The sequence below is a fragment of the Atractosteus spatula genome, chromosome 4 (genome assembly GCF_055471065.1).
Source record: "Atractosteus spatula isolate fAtrSpa1 chromosome 4, fAtrSpa1.hap1, whole genome shotgun sequence".
Classification (NCBI taxonomy): Eukaryota; Metazoa; Chordata; class Actinopteri; order Semionotiformes; family Lepisosteidae; genus Atractosteus; species Atractosteus spatula.
Window position 1 is genome coordinate 64,759,021 of NC_142709.1, and position 17,160 is coordinate 64,776,180.

At 38.6% G+C, this 17,160-nt stretch overlaps 1 protein-coding gene across 4 annotated transcripts in view; it reads left to right on the forward strand.

Annotated features, from left to right (window-relative positions):
* Positions 1-17,160, forward strand: part of opa1 (OPA1 mitochondrial dynamin like GTPase) — a 45,005-nt gene that overhangs the window by 19,262 nt on the left and 8,583 nt on the right. For all 4 annotated transcript variants that reach the window (XM_088913062.1, XM_088913064.1, XM_088913060.1 and 1 more), the window contains 9 exons: positions 234-310; positions 936-1,101; positions 1,869-2,021; positions 2,201-2,309; positions 2,900-2,979; positions 4,234-4,374; positions 5,053-5,169; positions 6,162-6,255; positions 7,118-7,228. In XM_088913062.1, the coding sequence (XP_088769188.1) occupies positions 234-310; positions 936-1,101; positions 1,869-2,021; positions 2,201-2,309; positions 2,900-2,979; positions 4,234-4,374; positions 5,053-5,169; positions 6,162-6,255; positions 7,118-7,228 (1,048 nt within the window). The remainder of the gene's footprint in view (positions 1-233; positions 311-935; positions 1,102-1,868; positions 2,022-2,200; positions 2,310-2,899; positions 2,980-4,233; positions 4,375-5,052; positions 5,170-6,161; positions 6,256-7,117; positions 7,229-17,160) is intronic.

Genomic DNA, 17,160 nt, shown 5'->3' on the forward strand with positions numbered 1-17,160 from the left:
AGAGAATATAGATCAAGATTTGATGATGTCATAAAAGGTCTACGATTTGTTTTATGTATTTCATACAGTGTGAGACTATGAAAAGTACATGTATTTTGCTGTTAGGTGTTTTTGTAATCTATATTAAACACACGTTTTGTCTCAAGGAGTTGAAAGGCTACTATAAGCTCTTGCAGCTGTGTGAGTCATGTTGTATTGCAGACCTGTTCACTTCTCTGTTTTTTTCACCCTAGAATGAACTCTTTGAAAAGGCCAAAAATGAAATCTTGGATGAAGTGATCAGCCTGAGTCAAGTTACACCAAAACATTGGCAAGTAATTTTGTTTTCTGAATAGTGTGTTAAAATGTTGGCACAAAATCTACTTTAAGAGAAAAAAACTTGTTTACAATGGACAACAAATATTTAAAAATTGCCAGGATTGGCTGTTAATCCAGGTTGTGATCTTCAGCATGTTCTCTTCTTACAAGTGTGTTGTTTTGATTGATTGTGTAATGCAAACAGTGTAGTCCAAGTATGTTTTCAACTTGTTCAGCCAGTTTTATACGCATCATTTCAGAGTACTTTAACTGAGATCAATTTTTGATGTATGATGTTGAATATGTATTTATCTAATTTAGAATGTGAAATAAAATATGTAGAACAGTAGAGTTTAGTATTTGAAAGAATTGTGTAATAAAAAAATAATTATCATAACCAAACAAAGCTGCCTGGTGGTTAAGTGAGCTTGCATGAGATTTATCAATGTAACCTGATCAATAAGATGATAAATTGCTTGTTGTGAGCTATTGTGTGCCAGCTCTGAGTGCTGTTTTTAGTTGGCTGTATCGGAGATGTGTATATTGATAAGAAGGAGCAGAACAAGGCCCTTTGAAACAATGAAATATGAGCATCATCCCATGATAAATGAGCAACCCTGTTTTATTTTTAACTCTAGGGAAGCTATTCTTCAGAAGAAGTTGTGGGAAAGGGTGTCCACTCACGTCATTGAGAACATCTACCTACCAGCTGCCCAGACCGTGAACTCTGGCACCTTCAACACCACTGTTGACATCAAACTCAAGCAGTGGACTGACAAGCAGCTGCCACATAAGGCGTTGGAGGTAACTGCACTTTCATAGAAGACAGTCCCAGACTCTTAGAGATGGGTAGAAAATGGAGAATGAGACATAGTGATTAGTTAAAATAAGATGTGGCAATTTAAAAAACAAAGGTTGTGCTGTGTACTATGTTAAGATTAGGGTTTACAGTGGCATTCTTTCTCAACATTCGACGGGTGACTAAGCTTTGCACTCCCAGAATTACTCTTGGCTTGGTCAGATTTTGTGGCACTTGTTTTTTGTGGACAAGGGTCATTCTAGGTTAATTGCTGAGCAAAAGCTAAATATGATACCTCTCTGGAATTCAGATGCTTCTTAGATGGAAAAGAGCCAATTGAAAGTAAATATTTTGAAAAACATTGCTCCTCCCAAACTACTGACTGGCTAGCTGACTTCTTATTTTTTTCTCAGCAGTAGAAAGCGATAACCTTGTACCTTCCACAGTTCTTCATGCAATCATGGCCTTGTGTTAAAAAACTGTTAGGATTGACACACATAAAAAGGATCCTAGTTTCCAAAGTATCAGTGTATGATAAACTAACCAAACTAAAACTAAATTCAAGTACAAGTTACTGCATTATACAGTTTCCCGTTAGTTTGTTTGCTCTGTCTTGTACAGTTATTTCAGAATACATATTTTGTTTAATTTAGAATCTCAGAATCTTATTTTAAAGGAAAGGCAGCTCCTGTATCTATCTGTGGCTTCGGGTTTGGCAGCGTAAGCACTGTGTCAATATCTAGTTCCATGACTTTCTCTGTTGTTTCTGCAGGTGGCCTGGGAGACCCTTCAGGAAGAGTTTGCCCGCTTCATGAGCGAGTACAAAGGCAAAGATCAGGATGACATTTTCGACAAGCTCAAGGAGGCTGTCAAAGACGAGAGCATTAAGCGGCACAAGTGGAATGAGCGAGCCGAGGATAGTCTGGTAAAATAACGCCTGTCTTCCGACACGTGTTGTGTCATGTGTGTAAGACTAGTGAGCTGCTGGACTGGAATTAATTCTAGTTTTATGTTTTCAGCTTGCTGAGGTGAACCTTGTAGTTCTCTTTGTTGTGATTTCCTATTCATTAAAAAATAAATGTGACTGTGCTTTGTGCCTTGCAGAGAGTTATCCAACACAACGCTTTGGAAGACCGGTCCATAACTGACAAACCACAGTGGGATGCAGCAATACAGTTCATGGAAGAGACTCTTCAGTCTCGTCTTAAAGATAGTATGTTTTAATAAAGACAGTAGCACTTTAGTTCAGGGTTTCCTATCAGACTTTATAAGGGATTAAAAAAACAAGTTAACACTAAAACACGTGTAAATATAACATTTACGTATGGAAGTAATGACTTGCTAATACACTTGCAATTTACTGCTAACTATTAAAGAGAGACGTTATCATTAAAGACGCTTACCTGAGCTCAGGCTGAGAGCTATGATCAAGATTCCAGGGGTTTGAACCTGTGAAAAGCCACCATCTGACTGTGACTGGGATTCCCCAGGCATGAATGGGTTGGGATCCATCGGTCAGGGCTTGGCGAGCTTGCAGTGCAGTCAGTGAGGGCCCTGCATGTCTTACACTGGGCTGCATAGGCTATGGTGAGTTAAAAGACGAGTGGCTTGAAGGAGGGCGGTTTGGAGGAGTCTGCTACACTGCCTCATCCTCCTCTGTGTGAGGTCAGCTGTGCTGCAAGACATAAAAGACACACAGTCGGCTATTGTAGATCTCATTGTCAGCAGATTTAATTGGGGGTTCTTCAGCTTTCATTGTGAATTAAAATGTGTTTTATTTGTTATTTTCTTTTTGTCTTGTAGCTGAATCTGTAATCAAAGATATGGTGGGTCCAGACTGGAAGCAGAGATGGCTGTACTGGCAGAATCGTACACCAGAACAGGTCAGTACCTAAATCCTATTTTGGAACTAGTAAAGGTTTATTCCGTGCTGAAAAGATAAGAAAAGAAACACAACATTTCGGCTGTGGAGCCTTCTTCAGGTGTGTGAGCCTTCTTCAGATTCAGCATTTAATAAACCTTTACTTGTTCCTTTGCAGCCTGCATACGCTAATGCAGCTACTTACCTGAACATCTTATATCCTTTTTTGCCAGGTCCCATGATTTTTGATCAGTATTAAATCGCGTGTTCTTTCTGAAATTGAAATGCTAAGATGCCTATGCCTTGTTAGTTAAGTCAAGTTCTAGTTTTCCATTGATATGAACCACCTGAGTTATCAGAGCCACAGTAAGATCATTCTTGTGGAATTCTGGACAGAAGAATATAAGATCTATCTTATCCATCTAGCTTGGTTGGTGTTCAGTAGCTAATTGATTCAAGGATCTTATCCAGCTGTTTCATGAAAAAAGCCAGGGTTTTTGCTTCAGCAAAATTGCAAACTACAGGACATCAATTTGAATGTTTGCCTTGTTGTAATACATTCAACAGAACATCTCTTTTCCATTTTTGAAGGTAAACATTTTTTGCACTTTCTGATGGGTGCAGACTTCCATTTTTTAAATTTAATCTGTATAATTTTAACCGCTATATACAGTTAACATGTAGGAGCATTGCCTTTTATCTGTTGGATCTTGTAAAACTCTTTCCAAATCATGGCAATAGAAACTTAACTTGCCTGCAATTCAGTTATGTATATTTTGCATCCCTCTTTACTTTTAACTTCTTGAAAATATTTGACGGTATGGTGATAAAAATGGTGATACAAATCTCGGTAAAGGCATTTACTTTTTGGCAGTAAATTATTCAGAATTCAAAGTACAAGTGAGTCAACTTTTACTCTGAATACTATTTCAGCTCCTCAATAGCTGAAAGTACATGTTGAGATGAATAGTCTATATATCTGTGCTTCATTTCTGGGCTATGTCTTTCGCCAGCTATGACCAGGATTTCCCCTGTGGTCACAAATAGCTGGGTACTCCCAGCATTCACTGGGCTTGAGTTGGCTTGACCACCTGTGACCTGGCCGTATTATTAGCAAGAGGCCCATCACTCTCTTGTTGTTGGTGTCACAGTGAAGGTTTCATAGTAAGGTGTTCAGACTTCTCACCTGTGCCATCGTGGCTCAGGGTTCATCGGACTAGGTCGAATCCATTGCCAGACTACGACTTAAAAATGTTTTTGTTGGATCCACTTGCAGCACATTCGCAGTGAAACCAGAAATGAGCTGGAGAGGCTACTGAAGGTGAATGAGGACCATACAGCGTATCTGGCCAACGATGAGGTCACTACAGTGCGGAAAAACCTGGAAGCCAGAGGGGTGGAGGTGGACCCCATTTTGGTGAGTATCAATACTTAGACCAACCAGCCACTGACATACTGTATAAGTGTTGTTGGGCAGTTTCAAATGTTACTGAGTTCAAGAATTTGCTGGTTGTATGTAGTATCATTCTTGTCATCTTATTTCTTGTATGTTTTAGATCTTGTTGTTTGTCTCCAAAACACTTCCTATAGCGTTTTGCAATTTATACTGGGAGGCATTTAAATTCTTCAAATGAGTATTGTTTATTGGATTTATAATGCCTCTAGATACGTACTTATGGTTTCTGATTTACCAGAAGCGTGAACACACATTATTTGCCAACTTAAACAAATTCATTGTTTTAATATTGTTTTGCAGATGTATGTGTTAGTATTGTCTGTTTGTAATCTGAAATTATGAAGAGATATAAATATGTATTTACTGTTCAGATAGTTGCAGATTGTCATTGCAAGTGAGATAATAATAGATCAAAATCCATTGACCACGCTAATCAAGTAAAATCAAGCACTTATGAACTTGTTAGAATTATGGCTTATTTCCAAAAGGCTTTCAGTTAATTAATCTGTTAGAAAATCCATTAATACCTTTTCATAGTTGTATGTACATGAAATACATTTTTTGTACTTTATACTTTGGTATTTTGTCGTTTTTCCTCTCCTAGAGTTTTATGTCATCTCTTTGTCTTGTTTTCTCCAGATAAAGGACACATGGCACCAGCTGTATCGACGCCACTTCCTGCACAAAGCACTGTCTCACTGCAACCTCTGTCGAAGAGGATTCTACTACTATCAGCGCCACTTTGAGGACTCTGAGGTTTGGAAGTCAATAATTGATCCATTTTTTCTGTCCAGTTATATTTTATTTTTTAAGTCTCTTGGTCATTTCAGTGCTTTAATTGCTGTGTTCGTGTTAGCCTTATGGGACTTCAGGTGGATAGACTTTTAGAACAATTAAACCAGATGCAGCTGGTGGTTATGATCTTTAAATTTAATCTATTTTTCTCAACCATTCTATTAAATTATTAAAATTCAACTCAAAGACACGTGCATATTACTGTATATTTCTGCATTAAAACATTGTAAAAGTTATTATTTTTTTTAAAAACTGTTCGAAGCCATATTCATGAAGTGGAATAAAAGATAAGACTAAACAAAATATGTAAAAGATAGAAGAACCAAGCGCGCCGTATTTAGTATGCACTTTATGCTTACTTTTGTGCTGCATGTGCTAGATTTGAATGGTCAAGGAAAGCTTTATAATCTGGTCTCAGTGTCTCATGCTTTGTTTTATTACTATTTTATAAAATACAAGGATATGCTCTTAGGAAAGTGTGGACAGTTTCAGAGTTGCTTATCAGCTTTCACACGTGTGAGGAATTTCACACTCAGTTTTGCCAATATAATGCTATTTTAAATCCTGAAATTAATTAGAAGAGAACTGGTAAACCTGTGAAATGTTCTTAAAGATATTATACAGTTGGGATAAATATTCAGATTACTTTTAAGTGAATCTGCAAAATGTCTATTTTAAATTGGATATGTACACCTTTGTTTCCATACGTAGCACAAAAGAATTCCAATTATAAAAGGTGAAAATATAAAATAAAAAATAGGAGAAGAAAAAAATAAAAGCCACAAACCTGTTTGTGGATTGTTTCTGCTGGTAGGGCTTTTATTTACACAACTAATTCTCTTTGCAGGAAGAGAGAAAAGCACTTTTGCCCCAACAAGACGATGGGGGGGGGGGAAAAACAGCTGAAACCCCTGCCAACCCAAAACAATAAATCTTTCCTATGTTTGTTGCAGCTGGAGTGCAATGATGTGGTCCTGTTCTGGCGGATCCAGAGAATGCTTGGAATTACAGCAAACACACTCAGACAGCAGCTTACAAACACTGAAGGTACACTGAGACGACTTCATCCTTGCTTAATGAAAGCTGGGTTAAACTGAGGTAGCGCGCTGTCAGAAATGAGATGTGCTCAGGTTTGCACATGCATAGCCTAACACATCTATACTCTTTGTAAAGTATTTTTCAAGTGTTATTATGAAGCACTGAAAGGTGGAGTGCACTTGCATTTTAACAGTGTTTTAGTTAGGGTAAAAAAAAACATAACCGTGTCTCTGAAAGATTTGCTCATCTGAATTGTTCCTGTGCCTTTTTTCCAGGAGCTGGAGGTTTTGTGCCAAGGCCAGCTGTGCCAAATGGCCAATTATAAACTCTCGGACATATCCACTTTATTTTAATCCAGTCAGTGGGCTGAAGATTATTTGGAAAATGGATATTAAATAAAAAAGTTACATTGCGTTCTGTGGATAGTACAAATACAATAAGTTAAGGAGGAAGACATTTTAAATTTTTCTTTTTTCGTGCTCAATGTCTGGATATGTTCTTAAAACAGTTTTCAAGTACAGCGAGCTTTTTGTTTATTGTTCATTTAATTCTCCCACAGGTTTTATCATGAGTAGAAACCTCAGAAAGCCCGACACCTGGTGATTAAGTACATATTACACTCAAGTCCGTTTAACACGGATGCACTGATTGATATTTATGCTATTTTTGTTCTTTATGAAGCTGAAGAGACTCCTGTTCTTAACAGTGTATCACAATGATTGGCTTCTTCCTTCTTGTTCTGATGCTTGTGGTGTCTTACCCTTTCACACCAAAATGTGGCCCTAAGACCAAAGCAGCCCTCTCTTGAGTTCTCAGCACCTCTGGGTGACAAACATGTCTCTGCTCAGCTGCCACTCTTCTGTTTCCTCAGTCCGCCGTCTGGAGAAGAACGTGAAGGAGGTGCTGGAGGACTTGGGGGAGAACAATGAGAAGAAGGTTCAGCTGATAACAGGCAGGAGGGTGCAGCTAGCAGAGGACCTCAGTGAGTACACATTGCTTTCCTCTGTTACCTTGGGGGTGGCCTTCTGGAGGAGCTGGTGTCAGGAATCGTCAGGAAGCGCTTGGCTGGTAAACAGGTAAACAAGCCTTCTGCTTTATGACCCGAGGCTGCCTGTGACCTGGCAACTGACTGTGTTGAGACAAACTGATTTTGGCAGCCAAGCAACGTGTTGAAAGCTCTAACATGCACAGAAAAAATGAGGTTCTGTTATTAGGTGTAACACTGCTTGTTGCGTCATCGCGTCACAAAGTCTAACTGAGGATCCATTGGCTGGTATGTTTTGAATGTGCTTCACAGAAGGTTTTTTGGTTTCACATGCTTGGACCTCTGCACATATACACCCTACACTCTAGAAACATGTCCTTTTTAGGTTATGGGTGGCACTCCTTTTCACTGGTGTTGAACCAAACCATCTAAAAAAATAATCTTAAACCTCTTCCTGCTCACAAGGTGCTCCTCTCTGGCATAAGGTGCTGCATTGTTTTTTGGCCAGAAGGGAGCGCTGTCAGTCACTATAAACATAAAATCTGTAACCATTGTAGTATTTTTGTTTAGAGAAGCCAAAGCTTTATTATTTTTAGGGTATTAGCGTACTCTGATCTAATATATCTGAAGATGAATAGAGTTTGCAAGTTTGCAGTAGATACGGCATTGTTCATTTTTTAATACAGTTAATACAGAAAAATACTTTAGAAATAATTATGTAAGACTGACTTTCATATATTTGTGTTTGAAAAATGTCTTACAATATACTGCAGATTTTAATATTGTTTTCTTTCTGTCAAATTTAAATTTATAGCTAAAATTAGAGGCTTTTGACTTAACAATACTTTGAATACTAGAATCAGGTTTAACCCAAGATTTTAGAGACGTAATCCTACTGTGAAAAAGAGGAGGTAACAAGGAAAAGTTCAGCAATATGAAATATTACAATGACAGTAAAAAAGTAAATTTCAGGGGGAATCTTTAAAAAACATGGGATCCATTTGGTACAGTGAGTCAGTCATATTGTGGCAGTGAATTATTGCCTTTTTATTGTATATTGTATCAAGGAACAGAACAAATGCATTTTCCTCTCTGCAAAGTTTCTTCTCTCCTGTCTGGATTTAATTTTAATTTACAATTAATGTGAAAGAAGAGCAGTCTTTAGAATTGTGCTGCATGTCACATCAGGATCCCTGTATATTGTGTTAAACGGGCCATAAATTAAGTGAGTGTGGTAGACAAGTCTAGACTTGTGCCTCTGCTGTTCTTCAGTAAACTGATAACAGTAGTTCACTGTGCACAACTGCCACCTAAATTGGAGTATTCTTTCAGATGAAGACTCCCTATTGCCTTCCTTTCCTTAGACATGAAGTTCTGTGAACTTGGCCTAAGTTGAAATGTGTCTATTGAGAGCTAAAAATTCTTTTTGTCTTGCTAGCAACACAGTAGGTCATGTAAAAAAATCACAACTGGCCTTCCTTTGCATCAAGGCCATCAAGTATTGTCTGACCATTGTTAACTTCTAACGTAATTTTGCAACTGTCGAAATTTAACTGTTGCAGAAGGAATTGCCTGTGAAACATGAAACGTACACACTGGCACTGCTGTTGTTAAAAAAACAAACACACGCCAAAGGCAAATATCATGATCTAGGTTTTCATGAATGTTGTGTTGCAGCACTTTGAGACGCTAAATTGCTGTCAGGGTTTTGCTCAGGGCAAGAAAGTGAGATATTAACTCATTCCTTTAATTGAGGAACCAGGATGTTTCATGTTTAACATCTCTTTGGTGTCAGAGGCCATAAAACCAGTAAGAAAAGCAATGCTACAGTTTGCAAAATTGTTTTAAATGAGAATAGCCCTCCCTAGATGGGGTGCTTTTTGTTACTTGCACACACCTTTTGCTTTAATTAATAAATCACGTGCAAAGTACAAAAAAGGGGACACAACACTTGGAATGATTTATTTCGGGAAAGTGCGTAGGATATAGTCTTGTTGAAAGACGGAATTTCCTCTGATGAAGGAGGAGGACAGTCGGGTGACTCACAGATATTAAATCAGCTCGCTGTTGTGTACACTTGCTGTCCAGACGGAATGAGTGGTAATGAAGATCCTTTCACAAGGATTCCTTTGTTAGTGGTGTTACTAATTTGAAGTTTAAAAATGTCCTCCAGAACCAAAAAAACATCCAGAAGGTTTTTCCCTTCTTTGCGTTGATTTGATTTTAACGGGATACAGTATACAGGCCTTTAACACGCACGACCCATACAAATACTGTGCACCTGATAATTGGTGTTAGAAAAACAAGTGACACTGCGAACGTGGCTTGAAGGAATAAATGAAGCATTTTGAGAGGAGCCATGATATTGAATCTGAGCACTGCTAAGTGCTTAGCTGTAAATAATAATCAGTAGCTTGGGGAGCGCTGCTGCCCTGGTGTGATTTGTTGTTGTAAAATAAGAAATCCCAGTTGTCCGGTGGCTGCCCTTCATGTTGTTGAGAAACCGTGTTTCCTCCACATGTTCTCCGAGAGGCGATGTGCTGCTAGAAAAGACACTGCAGTTGCATGGCTTATTCTCCCTTTACGGAGGCTTTGCAAACAGCAGCATCAGAGCTGAGAAAGTAGAGAGAAAAATAAAGAAGGGGGAAGCATGAGCAACTGTGGCATTAGAAAGCGTTGTTTGGCCTGTTCTCAACGATAAGTTGTTCATCTTCCTGTCAGTTTCAGAAAGGGAGCTTTGAAAGAGACAGGGCCAACACTTTTTTTTTTGCTGTTACAGATACGGCTTTTTAAAATCAGGGTATTTAGAATAACAAATTTTCCCAATGTCGAAAACGTTGTCTTTGAACTGTGAAAAACTTTATAACGGGAAGAGCGGGTGGCATTTAACTCTCGGAAGGAATTTTATTCTTGTTTCTTTCTAGTGTGACCTGTTAAAGCAACCTTAATAAAACACTGATGAGGATGCACCAGATGTAATTAGATTAGATGTTAGACGTAAGTGTGTAATTTGTGAGAAGTGGTGATTGGCCTTTTTTTTGTGAGTGCAAGCCATGACCATGACATTTCTAAAGCCCAGCTTTTCAGATGTTTTTGTTCGGAGGAGGTGATTGTTTTAAAAAAGTAATGAATTTGTTTTAAAACTGAAGAATAAGCCTTGTTGAAGCTCTTTTCTGCTTGTGTATTGCTGAAATGTAAGTATTAAGTTCCATATTTCTCAGTTCATTTGAGGTAATTTAATTTGACAGCAGTGGTATTTCTCTGTTGAACACAGATACTGCACCCTGGTTTAACCATTTACCTGCATCAGTAATATTTTTTCGGTACAATGCCATATATGGGAAGGGAACACACTGCTCAGTCTCCTCAGTCATTCTGTGTGTGCAGTGCGGCAATCCTGTCTGTATATTACCTGACATAAAAGCAGACTGTGTCCTTCCTGCAGTCAAAAGGGCTTCTTGGCACCTCAGACACTGCCAAAGCAAACAAAGGCATATCAGCTGTCAACTGATGTTTGAAAAGCTTATTTAACTTCCTCCATTTTTTAGGTTTTCATAGTATTCTAATAAAAAAAAGCAACAGAGCTTAAAAAAAACCAACAAGCGCTAACGTTTCCTTGGGTCTTCTTCAAAGCAGAGGAATTCCTGGGCTTGCCTGGCCTTGCAGCCTTCCTGCACAAGGTGGCAATGTGTTCCGGGCTCACTGGGGCTTTGATGTCGGATTAGAGAGCGTCTGCAGCAGCACGCCTGTCCTCCTGCCTCTGTTTGCTGTTTGCCTCTGCGTGATGCCTTCACATCACCCAGGCAGCAGGTGGCTGCTTTCTCAGAGGGAGAGACAGTTTCCCAGGTTGCCAGACGCAGTACTGTACATGCCCTAGCTTGCTTCCCCCTTCACTGTGCATGTTAGTGGAGAGATTGGTAAATATTGGTGTGTTCTAGGTGTATTATTAAGTCTGATTCTTTTTATTATAATAAGAGCAATTAAATTATTCAGAAATATTTTAATTGTGTTTAATAGTCAACAGATTTACTTTGAAAGAGCACTCTTTTGAAATGGTAACTGTATGGTGAGATTGTATATTTCACTAAGCAATTTAATGATAAGCAATTTTAAAATAACACCAGTACCCTAATTATAAACCTGATTAACAGAATACAAAGCAGGGCTCATCTCTGTGAGAAGTTTTGGTGTAAGTACCGTGCTTTGGAGCTAAACAGCAGCTGGAGCAGAAGTTGAGATTTTCTCCCGGGCCAAAAGATGATCTGTGGTTTGAGAATATTATAAGGAATTCCTCTGCTTTTGGATGCTGTTCACAGAATAGAAAAAAAAATGGGGTTCAGCTATTTTTGTGTTTCTGTGTTCATTCTGAAGGCAATCAAATTTACAGAATCTAGGCAAAATTTAATCTTGCAGTTAAAATAAAAGCCAGTATGAGCAAAACAAATGATAAACTATACCATAAACTTATAATGGTGTTTTGTTAATTAACAATAATTTGTCAACTTCTTAATATTGTGTTTTTTGGAGATTATAAAGGAGTGAATGCTGCTTAGAGAAAATTCTTAGCGCTCTGCCCACACTGCAAGACTGAACAGGGAAGATACCGTTGCTTTGCAGGCAGGGGGGTCTGAACTCAGGGGCTATTAAATTCTCCTCACTGGGTTGTCATCGGTACGTTTTTCGTTTTTGTGTTTGGAGTAAGAAGAGAAGGAGAAAAGATAAAAGAAAAAAAACAGTCCTGTTAGCCCTTTGGCATGTCGGGGTAACAGAGGGTTGGAAAGCAAAGACCTTAATAAGGCCGCTGGTATGTGTCTACCGAGGGAGAAGAGGTGCGACCTGGGGTCATTCTGTCAGCACAACAGGCTGAGAGAGCTGCCACCTGCACAGGTGTCAGTAACTGAACCAGGGCTCACCGCTGCACAGCTCTCCTGAGAGCCCGAGACCTGGGAAAACCAGGCACTTCTTAGGACAAAGAGAAAAATGTGCCTCCTCTGGCTATGTCCTTTAGAAACCTTGAGTGTTCCCTTACACTCATGAGAGTATGTCCCAGTATTGTTTTCCAGGGGTGGGAAATACATTACAGCAGTTGTGCTAGGCTCGGTTCTGTTAAGCTCCATGTTTGAATTTAGTTAAGTGTATCGTCTATCTTTTTGCAGGATTTCTGTAGAAGTTACATATACTTGGCTGCCACTTTTATCCGAAGTGACTTACTTAGCTTAAAAATAGTCGTTTTTATAGATGTTTGCAGCTTGCTTTGCTGAAGCAATTGTGAGCAAGGTGCCTGGCTCTAAATTAAAGGTAGAAGTCAGGAGTCCAGAGCCCTAACTCCTCTACTCCACACTGCCTTTAGCCAGATGTTTCCCAGATTTTTCACACTGATTTTGCTTGAAAGATGTTGGCCAGAGGGCTTACAGAAGTTCGTCTCCCTGTAATGATTGCCAGGACTCTGATAAGCAATAGAAAATTGTTATTTTGTTAACAAGCTTAATGTACAGATTGACTGGGATGCTCACCCTTTTTACCTCTTGCTGTTAGTATGTTATGCTGAATATTTTTCTTTTAAGTGTTGAAATACAAGTTTTTAGTCCCTTAACACTGGTCCAAAATGCAAAAAAAAACAATATGTTGTCATTTACGCTACATACATCTGCTGAAACTGTGCCTGGCTGTGATCAGTATGAGCTGACCTTAGTTCAGTCATCAAGTGTCATATATTTTTTGTCTTTTTATTGCTTAAATCACAATGTGTCTATATTTCTGTTAGTAATTAATGATAAGAGAAACCAACTAATCGGTTGTCGTTCTTAATAGGGGTGATTTTCCAAATTTTCTGCCTGGTGCCAAATAATTGCTTGCACAGCGAAGAATTCCCATCTCAGTACTGCCTGAATGTCAGTTAAAAAAAATAAACTGGCCTTTGATTCACATGGATTATGTCAGTAAGTTCTGACATTGGTGAGACACAGATTTGAAAGCTGTCTTACTGATAGTTAAATGGACAAACAAAAAATCCCTTTAATGTGAACATTAATGTCTTTCTATGCATTTGAACAAACACGTTTTGCAATCTGTGTAACCTTCCTTGTGCTGTGTAAACTGTTTACAAGAAAGGTTTCTTCAGCCTGACACCTTAACAGCCTGTAGCGGCTCATCACTGATAAAATAGGATAAAGCGGTGTGCTGGTTTGTGTCAAGGTATCCTGAAATTTTAAAGCCTTCCCCCCAACCCTAGAGATGAAATTCCCTGAGACAGTCAACAGTTTCCGTCTGTGAGAATTCCCCACAGATGGAGGCAGGCTGCTTGGAAGCACCGTTATTGATTATCAGCTGTTAAGCACCAGAGACAGGAATAAAATGGATCCTCTGTAAGCTCATGCATTCCTCAAGGCCTGGCTGCATCTTCAGAAGTCAACACAGCAGCTGAGTGATAAATTGTTGTGAGACTGGAAGCTTTTTTTGCTTGTTAATATCTGGCCGACCTCCTGGCTCTGTTTCTAAGCTCTTGAATTTAGGTTTGAAAGTGTGTCGCTGTGGGAGGCACCTGAACTTTTCAATTTATAAACTTTCAGTTAGGATTGCTGCGCTTCTCTGTTAATAAGTCTAGTCATTCTAGAGCAGTAAGAATGAAAGAACCACTGTAAAAAGTCTTGTGTCACTTTCATCATTAGGCATTAGGGATCATCGTGGTACTGGGTATTTGTAGAATATTAAGAGCCTTAGTATGATAACCAAAGCTTTGGCATCTGTCTTAATAAGTAGTGTTTTGAAATTGGAAACAGTATTGTTCTGGAGAATTTAAAATGGACTATTGGAAGGTTTTGAGCTGGTATTTTTGCATTTAACTTGAAAATCAGAGACACTCTCTCAATGCATTCATGCAGCTTAATGGATCCTTTACCGTTCAGACACCAGCTATCTTTATGGTATACTGAAGTCATCCTCCTAACCCACAAACTGGCAGTGGGGTGTACTGTCATCTGATTGTTCTCAGATTGGGTTTCCTGCACTGGTTCACCTCCACCACCTCAGCCCTCTGGAAAAATCTCTCCCTTACTCTGTGAGCAGAAAGATCAGTCTTCTCCAGTCATCCAGAAGCTGTGGTTAATGACGGATCTCTTGCTTAAGCTATGCCTTTTACTGTAATTTTTTTTTTTGCTAATAGGGAAGTGCATCCCCAGCCTTTCACTTTTTATTTCTGGATTTAAAAACCGGGATATTTCCTGCCATGCCGTCTACCTAGGATGGAAATGAGCATCTCATTACTTATAAAGGGCTTTTGTATTGGTTATAGATTGCATTGTTCAGTTTGCATGTTCTGACCACACTAACTGATATGGGGTGTCAGTGTACACTGAATTGATAAAAGGCAGGCTTCTTCTTCTTTTACATCTTCTCTTTCACAAACCCAGTCCAAAGTTGAGTGAATTATTATCAGTCTGTGTCATGTGTGGCAGTCCGAAGGGTATATGTAGTGTTTTCATTGTCTGGGCCTGCACTTTGGAATGCTTTCACCTTCTGTCTCATGTCTTCTGTGTCCTTTTATGAGTTTTTAAGGAATTTAAAAAAAAATGAATCATCTTAGTGATACAGTACATGCTTCTTTTACCCTAATTTTAGTTTTTAGTTCTATAAGCAACTGTAGCCATCCAGTTATCTGGTGAGGAGCTGTCAGGTTAATAACTTACTGTACTTATGTGCGACTCAGTTACTATGTATACTCTATTATTACATTACTATGTATACTCTATTATTCTTATTTTATACTGATGCTCCCTCTATTCCAAAAATGCTTTGTTTATACTGTTGAAAGGAAATATTTTAATTCATGAGTGTGTATTTTATTTATATTTTATTATAACTGGTATGTTATTGTGTAGCTATATCTACAGTATAATGCTACCCTTATCCTCCTCTCCTTTGAGTCAAGTTTAATTGCAACACTTATTATTAAAAAAAGAAGTGCATTAGACATATTAACAGGGGAAAAACTGTACTGGGGTTCCTGCCTGCTGTGACACTGAGGAATTTCAGAGAAATTTAAGAATTTCATTAAAAATGTATGTGAACACGAATGCAGTCTTTTGCCAGTTTAGTATAAGCAATGTTGCGTGAGGAAAGAGAAGACTGCACTGGCCAGAATGATAGGAATGTCTACACTGAAACAATGAATCACTCCACTTGAATTTTGTGACTTGGTAATGTTCTTGAATTTATAAATAAGGAATACTACTTGCTAGCTTTTTAATTTTTAAAATAAGCTAAAATCTTTTGCTTTGCGTCAATGAAATTATGAATGTGTTGGATTTTTAAGTCTCTATCCATTGCATTAATTAAGAACGTGTTGGGGAAAGTTACTTTCAAAAAGTAATCCATTACAATTCCTTACGTTAAGAATTACTTTATTTGAATTAATAAGACATTTTGGAAAAATACTTTTAAGAGGTACAGTATGTAGAGGATGCAAACGCTACATAGATCATTGTGTATAGAACTACATTTATGGTGCTTTTTCCTTATCCTACATGATGGCACTTGCAGTAGTGCTTTACAGACAGACATTCTTTCCAGTATGTCAGATGAATGCTCTCCAATGCGGAATTAAGACAAAAATCCAATAAAATGAGAAAAAGAACTGCTGTCAGACCTGTCATCCCGACTTGAGACGGCCAGAACACTAAGGCCTTATAATATGCTCTCCATAAAGTTTTGGAAACTAGCAGGCTTCCTGCAAAGATTAATGAGCTGTAACTCTGCGTTTTGCCTTCTTCCAATTAATCATCTTCCTTCTGAATTTCATAAAGCCTCATCGCCTGTTTCCCATTTTTTTTAGGTTACTTTTAATTCCTAAAAAAGAGGAATGTAGCATCTTGGATGTAAGTTATTAATGAATATTTCTTTGTTCTGTCCTTGAAGTTTTTCCCTTTGTTCAGCATTTCTAAGCCGTGACATCAACAATGAACCTTTAACAAATTTCTTTCCAGTTAAGAATGAATCCCTTAAATGTTACTCACCAAAAATACATTTGTTTTCCCTTGAAGGGACATTTGCTGTTTTTAATAAACTAACATGATGAATTTTCCTCATGCCTCACACCGGATTTGGGCAAAGAACAGCACATTATGTACTGTCAAAACATGGATTTCATTTGACACGGAAGTACTGTGCACTTTTATTTGTGTCAGTGTGCTTTTTTCACACACCCCTGTACACTCCCTGAACACGCACAGCCCCAGACACAGAAGGTGACAGCAGTTGTAGAACAGGACCCTAGTGAACAGCAACCTTGATGTTAAAAGCACATTTTAGAGCTGCCTTTGACAAATAGATGTTTATAGCACGCTGACAGCGGAATGGGAAACGGCTTCCGTCTTTGTAACAGCTGGAAGAAAGGCTCTTTCCAGCTCCAAGCCATGTGGTTACAGTCATGACCCCCTTTCACAGGCTGGGAAACACACTGGCGGCCCTCAAACAGACACGTCCCTGGTGTTTTCTTGACCCATCGACTGTCCATTCACTCCCCATCTGTTTCTGGTCCTTAAAGGAACAGGGGGAGGTCCCGCTCATATAAATCTGTCATCGCTGGCCATGAATGATGCACTACCTCTTGAAGGGCAGCACATTGGGTGGTTTTCCTTTCTCTTAAAGAAGTTTTAAAAAAGGCCGGCGCAAACCTCTCTGTCTTCCTGTGAGCAGCATCCAGCAGGAGAAAAAGACACATAGCTGAGGAAAAACACAACGGACACCTATTTCTGCCTTCTTTAGCTGTCAGGGCTTGACCACCTTATATTTTGTTCCTTAAATCTTGAAAGGTGCTCTGTGGAAAGACGTTTATTCATTATTATTGTGAATGTGGATTTAACTGTGTTCTCACAGTTACAATTTGACAACAGGAAATCATTTCACAAAAAAAAAATTGTTAATGTTAGTGG